At 46.2% G+C, this 21742-nt stretch overlaps 1 protein-coding gene across 1 annotated transcript; it reads left to right on the plus strand.

The window, feature by feature from the left end:
* The first annotated feature begins 6105 nt into the window (after positions 1 to 6105).
* Positions 6106 to 21233, plus strand: LOC309359418 (solute carrier family 22 member 6-A-like). The gene is made up of 10 exons (XM_081893039.1): positions 6106 to 6545; positions 9844 to 9947; positions 12669 to 12823; positions 13817 to 13985; positions 14701 to 14824; positions 15628 to 15743; positions 16625 to 16839; positions 17896 to 18004; positions 19149 to 19352; positions 20329 to 21233. The coding sequence occupies exons 1-10, from the start codon at positions 6162 to 6164 to the stop codon at positions 20417 to 20419; spliced, it is 1671 nt and encodes a 556-aa protein (XP_081749165.1). The 5' UTR covers positions 6106 to 6161; the 3' UTR covers positions 20420 to 21233.
* The last annotated feature ends 509 nt before the right edge of the window (positions 21234 to 21742 follow it).

A 21742-nucleotide genomic window follows, 5' to 3' on the forward strand; every position in this document is an offset into this window, starting at 1 on the left:
CATTATTGCTATCTGGAGGAAGGTCTTTTTCTTTTTTCTTTCTTCTTCTTCATTGGCGATCACTTGTAGCTGAGTAAGATTGTCTTCCATAAACACTGTTTTAACAATGAGTCCATAAATGACTGTGGAGGCCAATTCCGGAACCACACATCCTTCCACAATGGGGACATTGGTTTCCGGGTGGGAGTTGATCACGGTGTGGATTTGCCAAGCATGCCTTCCTCTTAGCACGTTTCTCCCTTGCATCCTGAGTTTGAGTGTCTTCAAAACCCATGACACCTTTGGTAAAGGCTGTTCTCCAGTTAGAGCACTCGCAGGCCAGTGTTTCCCAGCTGTCAGTGTTTACACTACATTTTTTCAGATTTGCCTTTAAACCTCTTTAAACCTCTTTTGTTGACCACCAGCATTTCCATTTTTAAGTTTGGAATAGAGTAGTTGCTTTGGAAGATGATAATCAGCCATCCACACAACATGACCAGTCCAACGAAGTTGATGTTGAAGAATCATTGCTTCAGCACTGGTGATCTTTGCTTCTTCCAGTACACTGATATTAGTTCGTCTGCCTTCCCAAGTGATGTGTAAAAATTTTTGGAGACACCACTGATGGAATCTTTTGAGGAGTTAGAGAATTCTGTGGTGACCTATGTAACATTTGTAAGCTTCTTTATATCGTGTTTTGTGTTTTAGCTTATATTATTTAACTCCAATTAAGATTAAACTCTTAACTATCGTCACCTTCCCTACAGTAATACTCAAGAAACATGCCACAGGTAGTTTCAATGGTTTCTTTTTATTACGTTTTGAAATATGTGACCCATGCAAAACTTTTGCAACCTTGAGAATCTTATCTGTAACTTGGATAAGTGTTTTCTCTAAAAGTATAATCAGAGCTTTCCATACTTTTCATGCTGGTGGCACACTTTTTAGACATGCATTGTTTCCCAACACAGTATTTCAGTTCTACTAGCAACCTTCCTCCCCGGGAGGAACACAGGGAGCCTTCGCGTGACACAACTGCACACTGCAGCCGACACGCTAACGTGTCGCAACATACAGTTTAGAAAGCTCTGGTATAAATCACCTGTGGAAATATACATAATGAGCTAATGTTTCATGGGCAAGTGTCAAACTTATGGTAATATTGGAAATTGGAAAATGTGGGGGGGGGGAGCTTTTCTGGCAAATAACTTGTGACCAATGTAACCAATGTGAAAATTCATTGACAGACACCCACAAATAAATGCCTCCAAAGAAAGACCCTGTGCGTGTGACATTTTATTATGCATTCAACAAGTTGCAGGTCAACATCAAGATCATGTGGGAAGTTTCAATGCCTGTGGCAATTTACACTTAGCTATGGCAATACCCATATGATTTGTCTGTTTTCCACCCAATTTTTATCATTTGCAGGGAAGACGAATGTCACAGAAGTCCCCATCTTTAAAAAGAAGATTTCTTACTAATGAATATCATATTGGCTAACTGCTTTCTTTTCAATTTCCTAGAGTCAAATTCAACAATAACAAAGCTACCAGCTGACACAAGTACTTCTGCAACTGTTCCTGATTCTGCATTTTATTTCAGCACAATTATATTTCTTATCAGGACATTATTCTCTGTCTTAGTGGTGTGTGTTTTAAACATTATGTTAAAATTCATTCACACTTTGTGTTCAGGCCTGCCTTCAACCTTTACCGAGGTGGTATTGTTGCCTGAGGCAAGGCAAGAGGCCTTCAGCTCCTGAGGTGAATTTTTGTATCCCTAGATCAGGAGTGGGGAACCTTGGCCCACCAGGCTTCCCCATTTGACCCATGAGGAAATTTGGGGCAAGCCATAAGTAACGGCAGAGCTTGACTGAAAGGGTGGCGCTAGCCCAATGCTGCTTTGTGCAGCTCCCAAAGAGCCTGACCAACAGCACCGCACAAAGCGAGGACCTAGCGCTAAGCAGGATCGATCCCCCTTCACACATGCTAACACAAAGAAAGAGGAAGCCTGTTGAGTTTGGGTTAACATCCAAACTCAGCCCTAAGCAGGATCACACCCTGCCATCAGAAGAGCAGGTGGACATAACACCACAAAATACATTGTTTGACTGCCAGAAGTTTAATGCCATCCGTTGAGCTAGGGTTGCCATATTTCAATAAGTAAAAACCAGGACACCCCAAAATTGTTGAGCTGTTTTTTAAAGATCCAGGACAAAGCACTGCCTGATAGAAAGAAAGATGCTTGATCTGCGATGGAATCCAAAGCTGAGACTAAGGGAGAAGGCATATTTGCGGGGATGCTGCGAGCCCCTCCATTAAATGCTCAGGTTATGTGTAAATGAAACCATATAGCCTAAAGACACCACAGTCTCTGCTCACCTTCATTCCAAGAAAATGTGTTACTGCTATCTGGAGGGGCACTTCTGCATGATAGCTCAACAAAAGTGGGGAACATCCAGTGGCGTAGCATGGGTTGTCAGCACCCGGGGCAAGGCAAGTAATTTGCGCCCCCTAACCCGTGGATTTGCGCCCCCTAACCCTAACCCCCAGATGTTGCGCCCGGTGTGGCCGGCCCCCCCTGCACCCCCCACGCTACACCACTGGGAACATCCCACCAGTGGCCTAGGCATTTATGTTATACAAAATTACAGGATTTCAGCTGGAAGGTACAGGACATGCACTGATTGGAGATGAAGCTGTTTGTCTACCTCAAAACTACTGGACGTGTCAAACTGCCCTGATATTCCATCATGAACACAAATGATCATGAATGCAAAATAAAAAGGATGCCTGAAGGGGCCCTTAGACTGGTCTTTAGTGAGCATTTGTTCTGACTTGTTTGCAGGGCACTAATACAACAATAACCATTTGTCCTGTGTTCGCCCTAACTTGCTTGCAGGGTGTTTACATGTCTTCCTGTTAATCATTCGTTCATCCCCTACTTTTCAATGTGCTTCCCAGTCACTTTCCATAACTGCAAAAAGTCTATTTTTTTTTTCATTTTTAAAAAGCCAGTTTGTTGCAATAGGGTGACAGAGCAACTTTAATCCACGTTGACTGCGCAAAGATAAATTTCCCACATGCTCTTGAATCTTCCCTGCAAAATAGTGACAGTCTAAAAAACACCCCCAGAGATGAAAGGGAACCTCTTCTTTGCAAACACAGTGATCGGTTATTTTATTCTGAGTATTTACTTACCACTTAATGTTCAGAATTCAAAAGCGGTGAATTGGGCATGATAAATTTGTCCTTCAGGACCAAAACCTTTATCCAGTGCTGGAGATCTTTTGGAAGTTTTTGCAAGACACCAGGCTTTAGAAACAATTATAACTCAGGAGAAATAGCATTCTGGCCAGTAGGTGGCAATAATCAGGCCCATTCTGTGGCCTTGCAGCACCATAGAAATAAATCCTGAGTTAAGATAAGGGTTTTTGTTTTGTTTTTTTTCAAGCACATCCCTGTTTTAATCTGTGAATTGTTGATGGATAAGAAATGCTGCCTGGCCAAGATGTTTGCTTCTGTTAATACTGGCAGAAAGCAGGAATCATTTTCCTTAAAGGAAGCACTGTTGTTTTTTAAAAAACACACACCGTCCAGCTGGTTTCTCCATTCTGACATAAAGCGCTGCAAAGGCCGGCTCTGAAGGCCTGTGTCCAACGCCACCTGTGTGGCTAAAGGAAGGATGGAAGGAAGGAAGGATAACAGGACTGCTGGGTTGGATTGCAACAGTAATAATAATAATAATAAACCCACACAGAGTAAATGCTTGTTGCTCTTTTCCAAAATTTGGAACCAGTTCTCAAGTCCCCTTCCCAACTGCAACCTCCTTTGCCTGCGGGTAATTACATCTCCTATCTCCATAGCAATGGATAAGGCAGCCATTTTATGTCTGTCAGGGGAGGCCCTGGGCCTGCCTTAGTTTCCTCTCATATTGTCTATGAAGTGCAAGGAAAGAGAAGAGGGAGAGGGGAGCATATGAGAAGGGAGCCAGTGGTCATTTGTCAAGAATCACAAGGCAGAGGTCAGCTTGCCCCACCTGCATTTCCCCACATCTTTTCCCTCCAGCCCCAACTCGGTCAGTTTTTTCTGATTGAGATCCAGCAATTTGCCTCTCTGGAAAAGGAGAGAGGGACAAGAGCAATAAAACAATAGCCCCCCTGGAAAGCTGAGGAAGCAAGATGAGGGGGAGAGTAGATAGGGAAAGTGGAGTCATGAAGCTGTAGGGGCCCTTCATCTCCCTGGCAGGGCTCCTGTGCCCTCCACAGATGCTTGACAGGCAGAAACCCAACAGGTGAAGTGCTCCACTTAATCCCCATACCAGGGGGAAATCAGAGGGATTTGTAGTGTGTATGAAGAGAAAATAGATATGTATGAAGCGGCACAAGTTGAAAGGGGGAGCTTCTGAAGCCCCTTTGTGGCATCTCAGTGAGCCAGTAATAAAAAATTGATGCAGACAAGCATCTGCTAAAAGTGAAATTAAGTCTCTTAGCTTAGCTTGTAAGAAAAAAAAGAAGGTGGCGGGGTGGGGTGGGGGCAGTGGCGTAGCGTGGGTTGTCAGCACCCGGGGCAAGGCAAGTAATTTGCACCCCCTAACCCGTGGATTTGCACCCCCTAACCCGTGGATTTATGCCCCCAGATGTTGCGCCCGGTGCGGCCGGGCCCCCCCACGCTACGCCACTGAGTGGGGGAGAGGGAACAGCTTTTCAAAATAGAAATTTATGTCTTTAGCCTAAGGAAACCACCAGGATCAGGAGAGGGAGCTCTGCTGCAACTGATAGGTGAAGCTTGTAACTGGAAGAAAACATACCTGGCAAGTGTATTCCCTTTTAGTTTTGCACACACCTGAATCAACTTGAAAGGTGCCTAGAACAAAAGTCCCTGGACCTATTTATATGCAGTTTAGCTGGTTTCTTAGGCAGATTTATATTTAAATCTGAACTGAACTGAAAATTAATGGACTTAAATCCTCCATGTCTGTTGATGCCAGTGGGTCTACTCTGAGTAGGAGTTAAAAAGATGCAGCCTAGTGGCACAATACCTATGCTTGTAATACATGGAAGATGAAGAAAGCTTGTTTTTTGCTGCTCTGGAGGGCAGGACTCAAACCATTGGATTCAAGTTATAGAAAACTTAATGAAAAGCTTTTTTTTTAAAAAAAAAGGATTCAAGTTACAAGAAAGGAGAGTCCGACTAAATGTTAGGAAGAACTTTCTGATGGTAAGTGGCAGTGGAATGGACTCCCTTGGAAGATGCTGGACTCTCCTTCCTTGGATGTTTTAAAGAAGAGGTTGGATGGCCATCTGTCATGGATGCTTTAGCTGAGATTTCTACATTTCCAACTCTACAATTCTGTGATTCTATGACTCATTAAAAGCCTGGAATGTCTGTCAAAATGAGAGAGTTGTGTAATGAGTCATGTAATGAGGGAGCCTTGGTGGGGAGGTATTGAAGATACGGTATGACTTCCAGAGCAGCCACCTAATCGCTACAGGGCTGCAAAGTCTGTGGGTCACTTCAGCCCACACCCCGGAATGGCAAGTTGAGGGGTGGCTCTCAGGACAGCCTGGATCGGTCCCAGTTAAAGTTAATCCCTAACACTGACGTGTGAATCATACACTCAGCCTCGTGAAATCAGGGTCAGAAGGAGCCCCAGGCGCACTTTGTGCTAGAATACAACCCAGATGTTTCCTCTCAACTCTCCCCTTGTTAGCACTCTCTGACCCCCTCCACCACCACCAAACCACTGTCATCCTTTAACCAGGGCATTGATGATGGACTTTAAATATCGCCTCCAAGTGATGCTTCCTCCCCAGCTGATTGGTTGGAGGTTGAGACTCACGGGGCAGAAATAAAGCCCAGCCCCTTTGAGAGGCTCTCAGCAAAGGTTGCCACCATCAAGAAGGCTTCTCCCATGGGATGTACCACACTGCCCTGAGTCGGAAAGATGTTTATCTCGTGATCCAAGGAGATCAATTCCAACGCACCTCCGAAGGAGGCCAGGAACCTCCGGTCTTGGCAAGGTTTTATGGCAACCTCCAAGAGCCATCTTAGTGGCCAACGGGTGTCTAGTCCCATTGCTGTGTTGATTGCCAGGCATCCGGTTTTGGTTGCCGGTGACTTGTCATAAACTGATAACTGCATCTTAAACCACAGCATCGTGCTCTCCAGCCAGGCGCAATGGGTTTTGCCGAGCTCCTGGAACACGTTGGCAGCATGGGACGCTTCCAGATCATCCATGTGGTCTTGTTGTCCCTCCCCATTTTCATGATGGCCAGTCACATGATCCTGCAGAACTTCACCGCAGGTACCCCAGGCCACCACTGCTTGGTCCACCACCCCAATGGCACTTCCGGGAACCAAAGCCTGGAAGCAGAGGATCTCCTCAAGGTCTCCATCCCCATGGATGAGAAAGGGCAGCCTGAGCAATGTCGCCGCTTCATCCACCACCAGGGGCAGCTCCTGAATGCCACCATAGCGAACTGGACCGAGATGGACACGGAGACTTGCAAGGATGGGTGGGTGTACGACAAGACGGTCTTCCCAAGCACCATCGTCACCGAGGTGAGGACCAACGTTGCTCAGGGCCAGCCTGCTGCGTGGGTGGGTGTTCTTCTAAGTCAGGGGTGAGCAGCCTTTTCTCCATCCAAGGGCCATGCTTCCTTTGAGGCAATCCCTTTGGGGCCGCATGGTGGTAATGGGCAAGGCCACTGAAAGAGGTGGGGCCAGATTCAGAAGTGGGAGGGGCTACCAGGCTGCAGCTCATTTGGTAGAGCATGAGATTCTTAATCTCAAGGTTGTGGGTTCGATTCCCACCTTCCTGCATTGCAGGAGATTGGATTAGATAACTCTTGTGGTTAGGGCTGGGAGATATATCGCTATATCATCCAAAACCAATGTGAAGTGATATCAGCTTCATAATTTTTGACCCGGCAGTTTATCGCATATCATTATATGTGTGTGTGTGCCCTGCAAAAATCACAATGTGGGGGAAACTGTGAAGTCAGCCAATGCTTTTCTCGATTCCTGCAGCCCCTGTTATCTCTGCCGGCTCAGCTCTCCCCTGCCTCCTGCCAGGGGGCAGAGAGTCACAAGGGCAGGTGCTGGCAAAAGCACGATTCAGGAAAAAACATGAATCCAGCCAATGCCTCTCCATAGCTCCATGCTTACTTCAGACATCGTGATCTATCGGTATATCACGATGTTTAGCTGGTGATATGACACAATGTTGAAAACCAGATATCGCCCAGCCTTGCTGGTGGTCCCTTCCAACTCTACAGTTCTAGGATTCTATCCCCTCTTCTCTTTTCCTACCATCCTGCTCTTTCTGTGGCCCCCTCTTCTGTCTTTCCCTTTCTGAAGTCCCCTTCTCTTTGTATCTTCCTCCCCATCCAGCAGGATGCCCTGAGAGGGACAGATCGTGCTTGCCATCTTTCCAATCATCCACAGAGAGGGCTTTTGGCATTTAAGATTCAGGACTGACAAAAGAAAGTCCTTCTTCGCACAGTGCATAGTTGGAACTATGGAATCCGCCCCCCACAAGAATTGGTGATGGCCACCAACTTGGATGGATTGAAAAGAGGTTTAGACAAATTCATGGAGCTAATGGCTGTCAGGGGCTAGCAACTATGATGGCTATGCTCTGCCTCCATAGAGGTGGTATGCTTCTCCTGGATAGCTCAGCTGGTAGAGCGTTGGACTCATAATCTCAGGGTCATGGGTTTGAGCCCCACGTTGGGCAAAAGACTCCTGCATTGCAGGGGTTTGGACAAGATGACACTTGTGGTTCCTTCTAATTCTACAATTCTATTATTCTACCAGTTGCCGGAAATTGCAAGAGCAGAGGGTGTTGCTGTTGCTCTCAGGGCTTCCCAGAGGCAGCTAGTTAGCCACTGTGAGAACTGGATTAGATGGGACCCCTTTGGCCTGATCCAGCAGCTCAAGCTCCTATTGTGCTTTTACGTTCTTAGATCAAGGGCTGCAGGAATTTAGGCAGGTTGCCTGTTCCTTTACTAAGCACACCAAGAGGCATTTTGAGGTCAGGGCTTGCGTGTATTGTGGACTGCTGAAGCTTGCATCACAGAGTAGGGTCCCAGGTAGGTGCAGAATTTAGCTTTCTTGAGATCTCAATTGGCAGGCATATGTCTACTCACCATGCCTGTGGTAGGCAAGCTAGAAGCACCTCATGTTGTATAGTCACAAGTCTAAGGAGAACCCTACTGGATCGGAGCAGGCTTCAGAAGGAAATAATAATAATAATAATAATAATAATAATAATAATAATAATAATAATAAATTTATACCCCACCATCTGGCTGGGTTTCCCCAGCCACTCTGGGAGGCTTCCAGCACAGCATGAGGACAAAAGCCCTTCCCTTTTTGAATGAATGAATTTATTATTTCGGTCACAGACCAGTTCCAGTCCACATACAATATCAAGGAAGTCATAAAAAACGATAGGGATACATTTGAATTTGCAATTAGGTATAACAGGGACAATACAGATATAGCAACAGTTAAAAAATATATAAATTAAAACTTGGTCATTAACATATAACCTAAAATTATCATTTAAAACCTTAATCATTATGATAGTACAGCTTTTTCCCTTAGTTTTATGGCATTCACACAGAATTTGGCTACCCTTAATGTAATCTCAGGATCATAGAATCATAGAATCATAGAGTTGGAAGAGACCACAAGGGCCATCGAGTCCAACCCCCTGCCAAGCAGGAAACACCATCAGAGCACTCCTGACATATGGTTGTCAAGCCTCTGCTTAAAGACCTCCAAAGAAGGAGACTCCACTACACTCCTTGGCAGCAAATTCCACTGTCAAACAGCTCTTACTGCCAGGAAGTTCTTCCTAATGTTTAGGTGGAATCTTCTTTCTTGTAGTTTGGATCCATTGCTCCGTGTCCGCTTCTCTGGAGCAGCAGAAAACAACCTTTCTCCCTCCTCTATGTGACATCCTTGTCCTCTACCAGGGATTTTAGACATTGAAGTTCAGATTCATTTGGGTATTTTTGCATAGCAGGGGTAATAAATACTGAGTGTATATCCCCATAGAAATGGCAGCGTAACAAGGCATGAGAGACAGTTTCTACCTCTATCAAGCCACAGGGGCAGACTCGTTCCATGTATGATTTACCCTCAAATCTGCCCTGCAATAAGGCAGATGGCAGCACGTTGAATCTAGCGAGGGTAAAAGACTGTCTGTATTTAGGTATTTGTAATTTTGACAAATAATTTGCTGGGGTAAATACCTGATCCCTCCCTGCACATTTGGTAATTAATGGTAGACACCTCTTGTTCGTGGGGGCTCCATTTAGCTGCCCTATAATCATAGAACCATAGAGTTGGAAAGGAGTTGCAGGAATTGCAGCTAAAGAATCTCTGAGAGATGGCCACCCGACCTCTGCTTAAAAACCTTGCAAGGAGGGAGAGCCCACCACCTCCTGAGGGTGTCTGTTCTGCTGTCAAACTGCTCTTATTGTCAGAAAGCTCCTCCTGATGTTGAGTCGGAACCTCCTTTCTTATAACTTGAATCCATTGGTTCAGATCCTTACCCTCCAGAGCAGGAGAAAACGAGCTTGCTCCATCTTCCCTAGTTCAATGTTGTTGATAGACGCCACAACATCAGAATGTCAAAGGAGCGCACTAGATCAGTTGAAAGACACATCTAGTCCGGCATCTTTCTTCTCACGGTGGCCAATCAGACTCCTGGAGGAAACCCAGAAGCAGGGCTTGAAGTCACTAGCCTTTGTGGTCTACCTAAGGAGGGAAGAACTTCAACACCACCCAGCCTTTTCTGAATCGTTTTGTTTTCTCTTCTCTGCCGCCCCCTCCCGCCCTGTTGCAGTGGGACCTGGTGTGCTCTGCGCGAGCTTTGAAGCAGATGGCTCAGTCCCTCTACATGGCTGGCGTGCTGGTGGGAGGAATTGTCTATGGAGGCCTCTCAGACAGGTGAGGAGAGCCAGCAAATTGTTTGTTTTCATTCATTTATGTTATTTCAATGGTTATCCCACCTTCCTTCCAACATGGAAGCCAAGGTGATGTGTTTAAGTTTCCCAGGTGTTCGTCCAAGCAAACACACCAGATCCAGACCAGCTCAGCTTCAGCAGAGTGATGACTTGATGTGCCCTTAGGCCATATTCTGGGCCTACTGGAATTCTCTAGAGATGTGGGGAAATGTCTATGGAGCATGTACAAAGTGCTGTTCTGCAATTGACAGAGCAGCCTTAGCTTGCTTGTTAACAACATACTTTAGAGGCGACTGCAGTAGTACGCAGAGAGAGTATATAAATTGTTTAAATGACTATAAATAAATGCCCTCACAGAGCTACACTAGTATTGCACTGAAGATATGCCTGCTATTTGTTTTATTTTGTTTTTATGGTGTTTTATTGGCTTTATATTATGCATTTCTCTCTTTTTTTGCACTTCTAGGGTATCCTAAGGTTGTATCCAATGTTAGTGCTGCTCAGAGTAGACTCACAGAAATTAAAGGGCATGACTAATGTAGGGCTGTTGCTTTGAATGGGCCTACTCTGAGTAGGTACAGCCTTTGATGTTTAGTGGTCTCAACATTTTGTAAAATCATCATCATTATCATCACATAATTAAATGTTGCACACATCTGAAATGTGGCAGCATTTTCAAAGCCAACTTTTAGAATTTCAGCCACTGTTGGTGATGGTTTTCGAAACTCACCTGTGAAGGATGCTTAAATTGCAGGATTCCATACTGCTTTTGATGCCTCCTAGAAATTGTTTTTGCTTAGACAAGCCTATCCAGATAGCACAAAGTTGACATGTATTTTAACATGTATCAAATTAATAATTGTGTTTTTTTAAAAAGTTATCTTGTTTTAAACTCCGAATTTTATTGATAATGTATATTTTATTTAATGCATACAAATCCCATTTTACACACACACACACACACACACACAACCACACACACACACACACACACACACACACAAACAATTTAAGGGCTCTGTGGAAGGACACATGCATTCCATTGCTGAAGCTTCCAAGTTCAATGCTGGGCACCCACAGTTCAAGGAAAATATAGGAAGCCACTGATCCATCTAGCTCAGTACTGTATACACTGACAGGCAGCAACTGTCCTCAAATAGTAGGCAGTGGGAAAGACCCTTTCCTGCCTGAGTTCCCAGAGAACCAGGATAGCTACTGTCAACCAGAGCAGACAACACCAGGCCAGACAGAGAAGCAGCCTGTCCTGCTGTGAGAGAGGTCAGAGGTGGAGCATTTGCTCTACATGTGCCCAGATCTGGGGGAGCTTGAGGACCACAGGCGAAATCAAGGCAAAGGCAGCACCTTGGACAGCACCAGTCACAATGTCCTCCAGCTGCAGATACAGAAGATTGTTGAGTTTTCTTTAGCGGGTGTGCTCTGTGAGATGCAATTGACCCAATAGCAACACATTAGCGGTGACTGTCCACTCATCAGCTTAAATTTATTTTTGCTGATTAATTTATAACACATCAAAACCAATTTAATATTAATTTAATACACCCCCCCAAAAAAACTGGTTTCCCACTCTCTTAGATATATTCCAATTCATCCACTTTTACATGCTGCACAGATTTATCTCTAATTAATATCAATTTCTCTTTTTTTTGCAAATTCCTCATCCTTCATCTGTCCCTCTACCACCTTCCCCAATAAATAAAATAAATAAATAAAATGGAGTGTTTGTGGTATGAGAAGAAGACGAAGAAGAGTTTGGATTTGATATCCCGCTTTATCACTACCCAAAGGAGTCTCAAAGCTGCTAACAATCTCCTTTCTCTTCCTCCCCCACAACAAACACTCTGTGAGGTGAGTGAGGCTGAGAGACTTCAGAGAAGTGTGACTGGCCCAAGGTCACCCAGCAGCTGCAGGTGGAGGAGCGGAGACGCGAACCCGGTTCCCCAGATTACGAGTCTACCTCTCTTAACCACTACACCACACTGGCTCTCAGTGAGATGGCTGGCACGTGTGCCTGAACTCTGATAACGATTCTTTGCTTGCCTAGATAGAGTCTAGAGAAACATGTGTGTGCATGTGAGCCTACAAGTACCAAGGTCAACTGTGCATCCATTATTGCTCCCGGTTTTGCCTCTGGTCACACACACCAAATGACAAGTTGCCCCTGGATGGTTGCCTTGGGAAAATGTGGCCCTCCAGCCAAAAAAGGGCTAGACAGACATAGCCTTTGAAGCTGTCTAAGGGATCTTCCAGGGACACGGGTGGCGCTGTGAGTTAAACCACAGAGCCTAGGGCTTGCCGATCAGAAGATTGGCGGTTCGAATCCCCGCAACGGGGTGAGCTCCCGTTGCTCAGTCCCAGCTCCTGCCAACCTAGCAGTTCAAAAGCACACAGTGCAAGTAGATAAATAGGTACTGCTTTGGCGGAGAGGTAAACGGCATTTCCGGGCACTGCTCTGGTTCGCCAGAAGCGGCTTAGTCATGCTGGCCACATGACCCGGAAGCTGTAAGCCTGCTCCCTCGGCCAATAAAGTGAGATGAGCGTCACAACCCCAGAGTCATCTGTGACTGGGCCAAACGGTCAGGGGCCCCTTTACCTTGAAGGGACCTACCAATGTCCCTGCCAGGAGTTGCTTCTCAAAAGTCTCTCTCTTTCTTCCTCTCTTCTCCCTTCCTCTGCTACCTCACAGGTTTGGACGGCGGCTGATTCTCATCTGGTCCTGCCTGCAACTGGCTGTCACCGGGACGGCCTCCGCCTTCTCCCCCACCTTCAGTGCCTACTGCACCCTTCGCTTCCTGACAGGGATGGCCTACTCTGGCACTGTCCTCAATATCTTCTCTCTGTGTGAGTTGGATTCCCCTCCCCTTCCCGTTTACACCCACTCCTCACTTTAAGCCAGAAATGTGGCCCTTCAGTTCTCTCTGCCCGGCCCGCAGGACTCTCCCCAGGCTATGCTCCTCACTGATCCTGCCTGCCCCCCACCCACTGTATATGTTTTGGCCTGTCTGGAACATGTCCTCGAACTCTGATAAGGCTTCCTGCTTGCCTGGATAGAGAGGGGTGTGAGTGAGCAAATCATGTGTGTAGAAACTAGGCTGCTGTAGAAAAGTAAGATTTGCCTTTCTCTGGCTGTGTCTCCTTTTGCTTCTGGCCCCACTCACCCCTGGCATGTGGGCCCCAGGAGGTTATTATTTATCATTTTCAATTTATTAAATTTATATTGTCAAAAGATCTCACGATGGTTCACAGAATAGGAAAGGTTGCCCAGAAGGAAATGCGTACCTGTCAACTGCCCTGGAAAAACTGGGACATCCTGGGGTTTTTTCCTGTGAGAGCATGGCAGCCATTTTGTTATGTGAGCTGCCCTGAGACCTCCAGGTATAGGGTAGTATATAAATTAAAATAAAAAGAAGGAGGAGGAGGAGGAGGAGGAGAAGGAGAAGGAGAAGGAGAAGAAGAAGAAGAAGAAGAAGAAGAAGCTTGCTCTCTTGTGAGCCAAGATCTCACCCCAAAAAAAGCATTTCCCCCCATCACATGACCCAGAAGATGGTGTCTAGATTTTGGCCACGTCATATTGGAGAGTATGGGGTATATCAAAAAGTGGGGTGGGGGACTGACTCAGGATAAATGAGTGTGGCTGCAGAGGTAATAGTCTGAGGTGAGTCCCAAAGGCTAGGTAGAGGAGCCTGGAGGGCCACATTTGGCCCCCAGGGACTGAGATTCTCTTTCCTTGAGGTACATGAAGTGAATAGCAACACCACAATCCAGTAAGTTGTCACCTGGAGGGGGCAGACTGCCTCCCACAGCTTGCGTTTCTCTCCCTGCTCCCCCCGCCAGGTGTGGAATGGACGCCCACGAGGACCCGGCCCTTGCTGTCAACCTACAACGGCTTGGCCTACACGATTGGACAGATGATCCTGGCAGGGTTGGCCTACCTCATCCCAGAGTGGCGCTGGCTGCAGCTGACTGTCTCCTTGCCCTATTTCCTCTTCTTCATCTACTCCTGGTAATGTCTTTGCGTAGCTGTGGTTTTAGGGTGGAGAAGGGAAGGAGCAAACCTGTCAAGTTGGGTTCCTCTCAGTTTCCCATTGTCCTCCCCCCCTCCCAGTCTTTGGTTCACATCCGCCTGCAATCTCTACAATAAAGATTCCGCAGCATTTTAGTGTGAATTTCTCCTGACATAGGCAAAATTATATACAAATATGCCTATCTTGATTAAAAAAACAACAACCATGCACAGGTTCCTCTTAGCTCTTTATTTGGGTACCTGAGAAAGAGAAGTCTCTGACCTTATGAGAGCCACAGAGTCCTCTGCCGACACGCAGAATTCAAAAGATTTTTAATGCATAGTCCCATCATATGAAATATAATGTTCACTTCCTCAAAATGAAGCAGAAGGTACAAGGGAAAGTTCTCAAAAATAAACCATCTATATGGCAGCACTTTCCTGTTCTGGCAGTTTGTGGTCACAGGTGAAAGCAGGAATTTCACACTTTTTTTTTATAGATAGCAGTTAGCTTCACCCTCCTTCTCATTTTCAAACTAGGACAGAGTCCATATCTCCAATCTAACTGATTTCTCTGATACCTAAAAGGCACATTTTCCCATAGCCATGATGCCTCGCCTAAATGTCCCTCAGTCTGGAGGGGCCCTTGTTGACTCTGGAATGTGCACCTCATCTTTATTTTCCTTACTTCACTGTCTTGCACCCAAACCAACAGGTGGTTTTCTGAATCAGCCCGCTGGCTGGTGTTGGCCGGGAAGCCAGAGCAGGCTGTGAAGGAGCTGAAGAGGGCAGCCAGGATGAATGGGAAGCCTGAAGCCAGTGACAAGCTAAACGTCGAGGTGAAATTGGGGACACACACATACACACACACACACACACACACACACACGCCAACTAACTTGTTCATGTATTACATATGTAGCCAACCTTTCCTCTAAGGAAACCAAGGCTGTGTACACAATTCTCTCCAAAATTCTATCCCCACAATAACCTTGAGTGGTAGACCATGTTTTTCTTGATTTCTCTTTTTGTATCTTTAAAAACTTTAATAAATATCTTATTAAAAAAAAAAGAGTGGTAGACCAGTCTGAGATAAGGATGGGGAAGAAATTTGGCTGGGTTTGCATTTTGATTAGAACTGACCTGATTTGCACTGTTTGCAAATAAATGTCCCATTAAATAATGCTTTTTTGTAAACCATTTTCACTAATGTGTGCATTTCTATGGACACCTTATGCATTTTTTGTACAAATTACTTGTCCGGAGAAGCAAATTGCAATATTTGGAGGTGTGAAATTCAAAGGAAGGCAATATTTTTGCTCACATATTGTTTCAGAAAATGTGAATCAGGTAGATTTGCCTTTAAATGAGAACGGAATCAAATGTAAGTGTTATTATCTGCAAAATAGATTTGGCTAACAGTACTCTTAGTGAAGGCAAAGAGAGGAAATGGCCAACTATTTAATTCTGGCAAAGATTCAAGAGCCCATAGTGGTTTCTATCTTCTTGCTATACCTTCAAACCTTCCAGCTTTGATACTTATAAAAACTGGGAGTGGAGAGAAGCAAAACCTCAGTTCCCCTTCCAGATATTTTCCTGCTTGTGCCCAGGAGCCAGAGAATTCTTTTTTCCTCCCTGCCAGCTCTTGAGATCCAACATGAAGGAAGAAATGACGTCCCTGAAATCCAGCTATACCATTGTGGACTTGGTGCGGACTCCAACCATGCGCAGGATCTCTTGCTGTCTCTGCTTTGTGTGGTGAGTTCTGACAGGAGAGATATCCATGGGCCGTGCAATTCCACAATTAGTGGAGTCTCCCTTTGCTGTGCAGTTTCTAGTAGTGTAAAACCACACTGAAAGGCTCCAGCCCTCAAATCGTGAAATTACATTGAATGGCAGTGGCAGGGGTAGAATTCTCAAAACCTGCACCCACCCACTGTCAGCACCATGAAATGTGGTTGTTAGTTAACAGTTGCAGATATAGGCAAAGTGGGACTTGAAAGAAAATGCTGGAGGGTGGAGCATTCTTGGCTCATCATTCCAGCTAGCCATGTCCTTCTGTACGTTACCAGAGTGGTAGCCAAAATTTCACCCTCCAAGTGTTGTTAGACTCCGGCTGCCACCAGGCTTCTAGCTAGCATAGCCAACGACAAGAAGGATCATTAGGATGAGAATGGTGATTATGAATTCTTAAATTTGTATACCACCCTATAACCACAGGTCTCAGGGCAGTTACAACATAAAATCGCAATATAAAAACACAAAATACATAACAAAAACAACCAAATAACAACCACACACATTTTAAAAGAGCATTGGATGCCAATCAGCCAAAGCCCTGGTTAAAGAGGAACGTTTTCGCCAGGCACCTAATGGTGTATAATGAAGGTGCCAGCTGAACCTCCCTGGGGGAGCATTTCACAAAGGGGGAGCCACTGCAGAAAAGGCCTGTTCTTGTGTTGCCACTCCCAGATCTCTCATGGAGGAGGCACACAAAGAAGGACCTCAGAAGATGATCTCAGGTTCCGGGCAGGTTCATATGGAGAGAGGCAGCCCTTGCAGTCCTGAGCCATTTGACGTGGGGTTGGACTAAATGACCCTTGAGTTCCCTTCCAACTCTCTCATTCCTCCACCCCCAGGTTCTCCACCAGTTTTGCCTATTATGGGCTGGTCATGGACCTCCAGCACTTCGGCGTCAACATCTACTTGATCCAGCTGGTTTTTGGGGCGGTTGACTTCCCAGCCAAGTTTATCTCGGTCCTCACCATCAGTTACATTGGGCGCCGGTTCACCCAAGCTGCCACACTTATCCTTGCAGGGCTGACCATCCTGGCTAACATCTTTGTTCCACAAGGTCAGAGAGGAGGTTCTTCTTCTGCCTAGAGGTGTGGGTGGTGCTAAGAATTATCTGAGCACACCACATGAAGCCAATTGACAATGGATGGTGTGGAATGGAGAAGTGCTGTGTTATCCTGGAGATGGAACAACGGGGGTCTCTTCTGGACTTGAGGTTGCACATTGTGTGCACCTTCAGGACCTCAGACAGTTCCCCGTGGAGAAGGGTAGATTTAGAATGGATACAGAAAAGGAATTGAGGTAGCCCAGCATGTAGCTCCAGCAAGGATCTGGAGTCAATTGAGGGCTGATGTTAGCGGTTGGGGAGCCTATTCACCCGGAAGGCCGCATTCTTCTCTGGGCAGCGTTCCAGGGGCCACATTTGCAGAGCCAGAGACAAAAGTGGGTCAGAAGCAACAGGAAGCTACCTTATACCAAGTCAGATCATTGCTCCATCTATGTCAACACTGACTACACTGAGCAGCCGTGGCTCTTCAAGGTTTCAACCTTTCCCAGTCCTACCTGGGGATGCCATTAGGGATTGAACCTGGGACCTTCTACATGCAAGGCAGACACTCTACCACTGAGCTACAGCCCCAAAGTGGAGGCAGAGCAACAGATCTGACCCTTACCATTTCACAATAGGTGGCATTCCAGCCACACAGAAGCTGGGAGTTTCCACACATACACATGTCTAACAACCAGGTAAACAGGAGACATTAGGTGGTAGGCAACTAATTCTTCACCCAGAGTAGGCCCATGGATTTCACTGAGTCCACTCTGCGTAAAAATTAGTTGACAACCACCCATGATCCCAGTTCCAGGGCATAGAGAGGACTGGAAGGCCTCATTCAGCATGCACAACGGAGGCCTGTAGCTCCATGCCAGAGTGCAGACAGTCGCAGGTTCAATCCCTCATGTCTCCACATAGGTCCACAGAAGACCTCATGAAGAGCTGCTGCCTCCCCAGCGTAGCTTCTGTCAGTCACAGAGAAGAGTGCAAGGCTTCATTCTAGGAAATGGGCCAGTGGAGAACCATTAATGTATCACCAAGCTTTTCCTTCCTTTCCCCCAGATATGCCCACCACACGGGCTGCCTTGGCTGTCTTTGGGAAGGGGTGTTTGGCTGCCGCATTCAACTGCATCTATTTGTACACTGGAGAACTTTATCCAACGGTGCTCCGGTAAGTGAGGAGAATAGGTGTGTGAGAGAGACATGTCTTCTAGGGAGCTTGCGAAGAATAGATTGGCCTCAAAAAGCAGGGGACACCTGTGGCCTGGGGGTGTGGCCCTTTCACATCCCTTACTCACCTCCTCCTCTTCAGTGCTACCCTTTTCCTCTAGGGGTGGGGAAACTTTTTCAAACCAGGGGCCACATTCTCTTCTGGAAAATCTTCTGGGGGCCACATGCCAGTGGTGGGTGGAGCCAGAGGTAAAAGTGGGCAGAGCAATGAATGTGATTCCCCCCCCCCCTTTGCACGGTAGGTGAACTTGTACACACACAACTTTCTCTGCCAGGCAAGCCAGGGGCATTAACTGAGTCCAATGACACATTCCAGCCAGGCAAAGGCACTCAGGATGTGAAGCCAGGCCAGTGAGGGGGGTGGTCTGGGGAGATGGTCACAATTAGCCTCTGGGGCAGAAGCCCCCCACCCTTGCACTAAACTAGAATGGGAGATTTTGAGGTGCAAGAGCTCACTGCAGCCAAACACTTCACAAGAGTCCAAAAATTCCGTCTGTTATTATTATGCACACACCAAACAGCAGCAGTTACCCAATTTGTTAGGATCAGTGATGGCCGCAATCCTATGCCTAGTTTTGCAGGTGCAAGCTCAACTAACCTCAATGGTACTTTCTTCTGACTGCATGCTTTGAAATACAAGGAGCTTTCACAAAAGATCGACAACCAGCTGAAGTGCAGCCTTTAGCTTTTAAGTAGAAATGCAAGTAATCTTGCAGAGAAGCACTGCTAGCATGAAGCAGGAACCCCACCAAAGAAAAGGGCAGCCAGCCTCTGTTTGGTTACTTGGTTCATATGCTAACTTCCTCTATGGCTAAACCGTCATAAGCAAACTTGAAAGACTCATTAACACTGTGTTCGGGCAGATGATAACATCACACCTGCTCTGAAGGTTAAAAAAAGGCTGATAACTACCCCCTGTTGAAGGGGAGGGAGGACTGAGCCTTTATTCTGCTGGGTACCTTGAAGGTTGTGGGTTTTCCAGTTCCTGTTACAGGGAGTGGGGCTGCATTTACTGTGCCTCCTTTGCGGATGCCGGGTGGGTCCACTAAGCTGTGTGGATAATACTTTTGCTTCTTGACTTGTAGGCAGACTGGCATGGGTCTAGGCAACACCTTTTCTCGCTTGGGTGGCATATCAGCCCCCCTGGTGAAGATATCCGGGGAGTACTTCCCTTACCTGCCGCACCTGATCTACGGTACTGCCCCCGTGGTGTCTGGGATCGCTGCCATCTTCCTGCCAGAAACCCGCAATGCCTCGCTGCCAGAAACAATCGAGCAAGTTGAGAACAGGTGAGTGTTGAAGCCATGAGGACACTTCCCAACATTCCTCATAGGGGGATGGGAAGCTGCCTTATCTTCTTCTTTGGCGATCACTCGTAGCTGAGTAAGATTGTCTTCCATGAACAGGGTCTTAATGGTGTGTCCATAGGTGACTTTGGAGGCCAATTCTGGACCCACACATCGTTCCACAGTGGGGACATAGGTTTCTGGGTGGGAGTTGATCACGGTGAAGGTTTGCCAAACATGCCTTCCTCTTAGCACATTTCTCCCTTTTGTGCTGAGTTCAAGCATCTTTCAAGTCCACGGCACCTTTGGTAAAGGCTGTTCTCCAGCTGGAGCGCTCACAGGCTAATTGTTTCCTAATTGTCTGTGTTTATACTACATTTTTTTAGATTTGCCTTGAGAGAGTCTTTAAACCTCTTTTGTTGACCATCAGCACTACGCTTTCCATTTTTAAGTTCAGAATAGAGTAGTTGCTTTGGAAGACAATAATCAGGCATCTGAACAACTTGACCAGTCCAACAAAGTTGATGTTGAAGAATTGCTTTGATACTGGTGATGTTTGCTTCTTTCAGTACACTGGTATTAGTTTGCCTGTCTTTCCAAGTGATATGTAAAAATTTTTGGAGACACTGTTGATGAAATCTTTCAAGTTGGAGATGGTGTTTATAAGTGGTCCATGTTTCACAAACATACAGTAAGGTTGGTAGCGCAAGCATTTTGGTTTACCAAAGGGGTGCATGGGTTGCCAGTTGTGAAATACACTGGCATTATTTTCAGCTCTTACTCCACTAGATGCTCTACCACTGAGCTGTGGACCACACACACACACACACACACACACACACACACACACACAGAGCACCCCCTACTTATGGGTTTGCCCCATTTGATCTACAAACTGTCGTCAGTTGCACAGGCATACATTATATCATTATTGGGGGGAGTAGCAAACTGTATTTCATGGACCTTCTGTCTTGTTCAGATCTCAGGCCCAGAAGGACCCAAAGCAGCAACAGCAAATGGAGGCCCTTCTCGACGCCACCAAGCCTGAAACCACAAAAGATGCTGTTTAAGGAGAGGAGAGAATGGCTTGTGGACTGACTTTGGGGGATGTTCAGTTCTTGCTGCTTGAGGTTAATCTTACCCTTTGGAAAAAGGCTGGCATGCTCCGTGCTCTGTGTTCAGAAAGGCAGACTGGATGGCATCACTCAAGGGGGCAAAAATCTGGACTTCCTGTAATGGGTGGACTTGATGGTATTTGGACTCTGATGCTGTTTTTCTTGCATTCTTGACCTGCTTTCCTCCAGGCTGATGAAACTTCATTTCTAAAATGGGAGGTGGAATATAGAAAGCTGCTTCTTACCAAGCCAGATCCTACTAGGTCAGCATTGTCTACACCAGCCTTTGCCAAACTGGACACCTCCAGATGTTTGGGACTCCAACTCCCATCAGCACAGCCAATGACCAGGGGCAATGGGTGATTCAGAGTCCAAAACATCGGGAGGGGGGACGGACGACCCAGGCTGGTGAAGGCTGACCTACGCTGAAGAACAGCAGAGCTACGGGGCTTCCTCCCACCCTATACCTTAACAGGAGATGCTGAAGAGAGCTAGCAGAGGAAATGAATATCGTTTGCATTTTAATGAGATGGTGGCTGAAGTGTATTCAGTGGCCAGGGAAATGCAAAGTGTGGGACGAACAGATGATTTACTGGAAGACATATAACTGCCATGCGAGCAAATTGGGATGAATGCAGGACCTTGTATAACCTCCCTGCGGGCAAATAATAATGAATGCGCAATAAAGATCTGCAATAATCTAAGCTCTGCTTAAGCTTTGTGCAGGCAAGTCGGGATAAATCCTGAATAAACATATTGTCTGAAGGAACCCCATTGTACAGTCTTTTTTAAAAAAGCAACAACAACAACAAAACCCAACACAATTTTTATTGGTTTTTAAACAAATACAAACACAATAACCACGAAACATATACCCAGCAGTACATCTAAGGGTGCTTATTTTTTCCTATTGTCATTCTTCATTGAACATTCGTCCTGTTTTGATTTGCATTCATACGTCTTCCTGTTCATCATTCAGTCCATCCCACATGTTCCAGCACATTTCCCCATTGCTTTCCTCACTGTAAAAAGTCTCATTGTTTTCTTCTTGTTGCTGTCAGTGGATTTGTTGCGCCCAAGCAACAGAGCACTTTGATCCACTTCAACTGTGCAAACCTGGACCTGTCCAGTATGCACTTGAATCCCTCCTCCAAAACAGTGAGCCCAATCCTGCCTTCCACCTCTTTCCACCTGGGCCTCTGCCCCCACCTGGAAGTTGCTTCCTAGGCAGCCACCTCCACATTCATTTTCTTCCCTCCCAGGATCTGCTTATCCTTC

The sequence above is a fragment of the Podarcis melisellensis genome, assembly GCF_964234715.1.
Source record: "Podarcis melisellensis genome assembly, chromosome: 16".
Lineage (NCBI taxonomy): Eukaryota > Metazoa > Chordata > Lepidosauria > Squamata > Lacertidae > Podarcis > Podarcis melisellensis.

Bases quoted from the DNA above. Each gene is read 5' to 3' on its own strand.
- LOC309359418 (XM_081893039.1), top strand. From the start codon at position 6,162: ATGGGTTTTGCCGAGCTCCTGGAACACGTTGGCAGCATGGGACGCTTC. The intron at 12,824-13,816 runs GTGAGTTGGATT...TCCCCCCGCCAG, and splicing joins CCTCAATATCTTCTCTCTGT to GTGTGGAATGGACGCCCACG. The intron at 16,840-17,895 runs GTCAGAGAGGAG...CCTTTCCCCCAG, and splicing joins TAACATCTTTGTTCCACAAG to ATATGCCCACCACACGGGCT.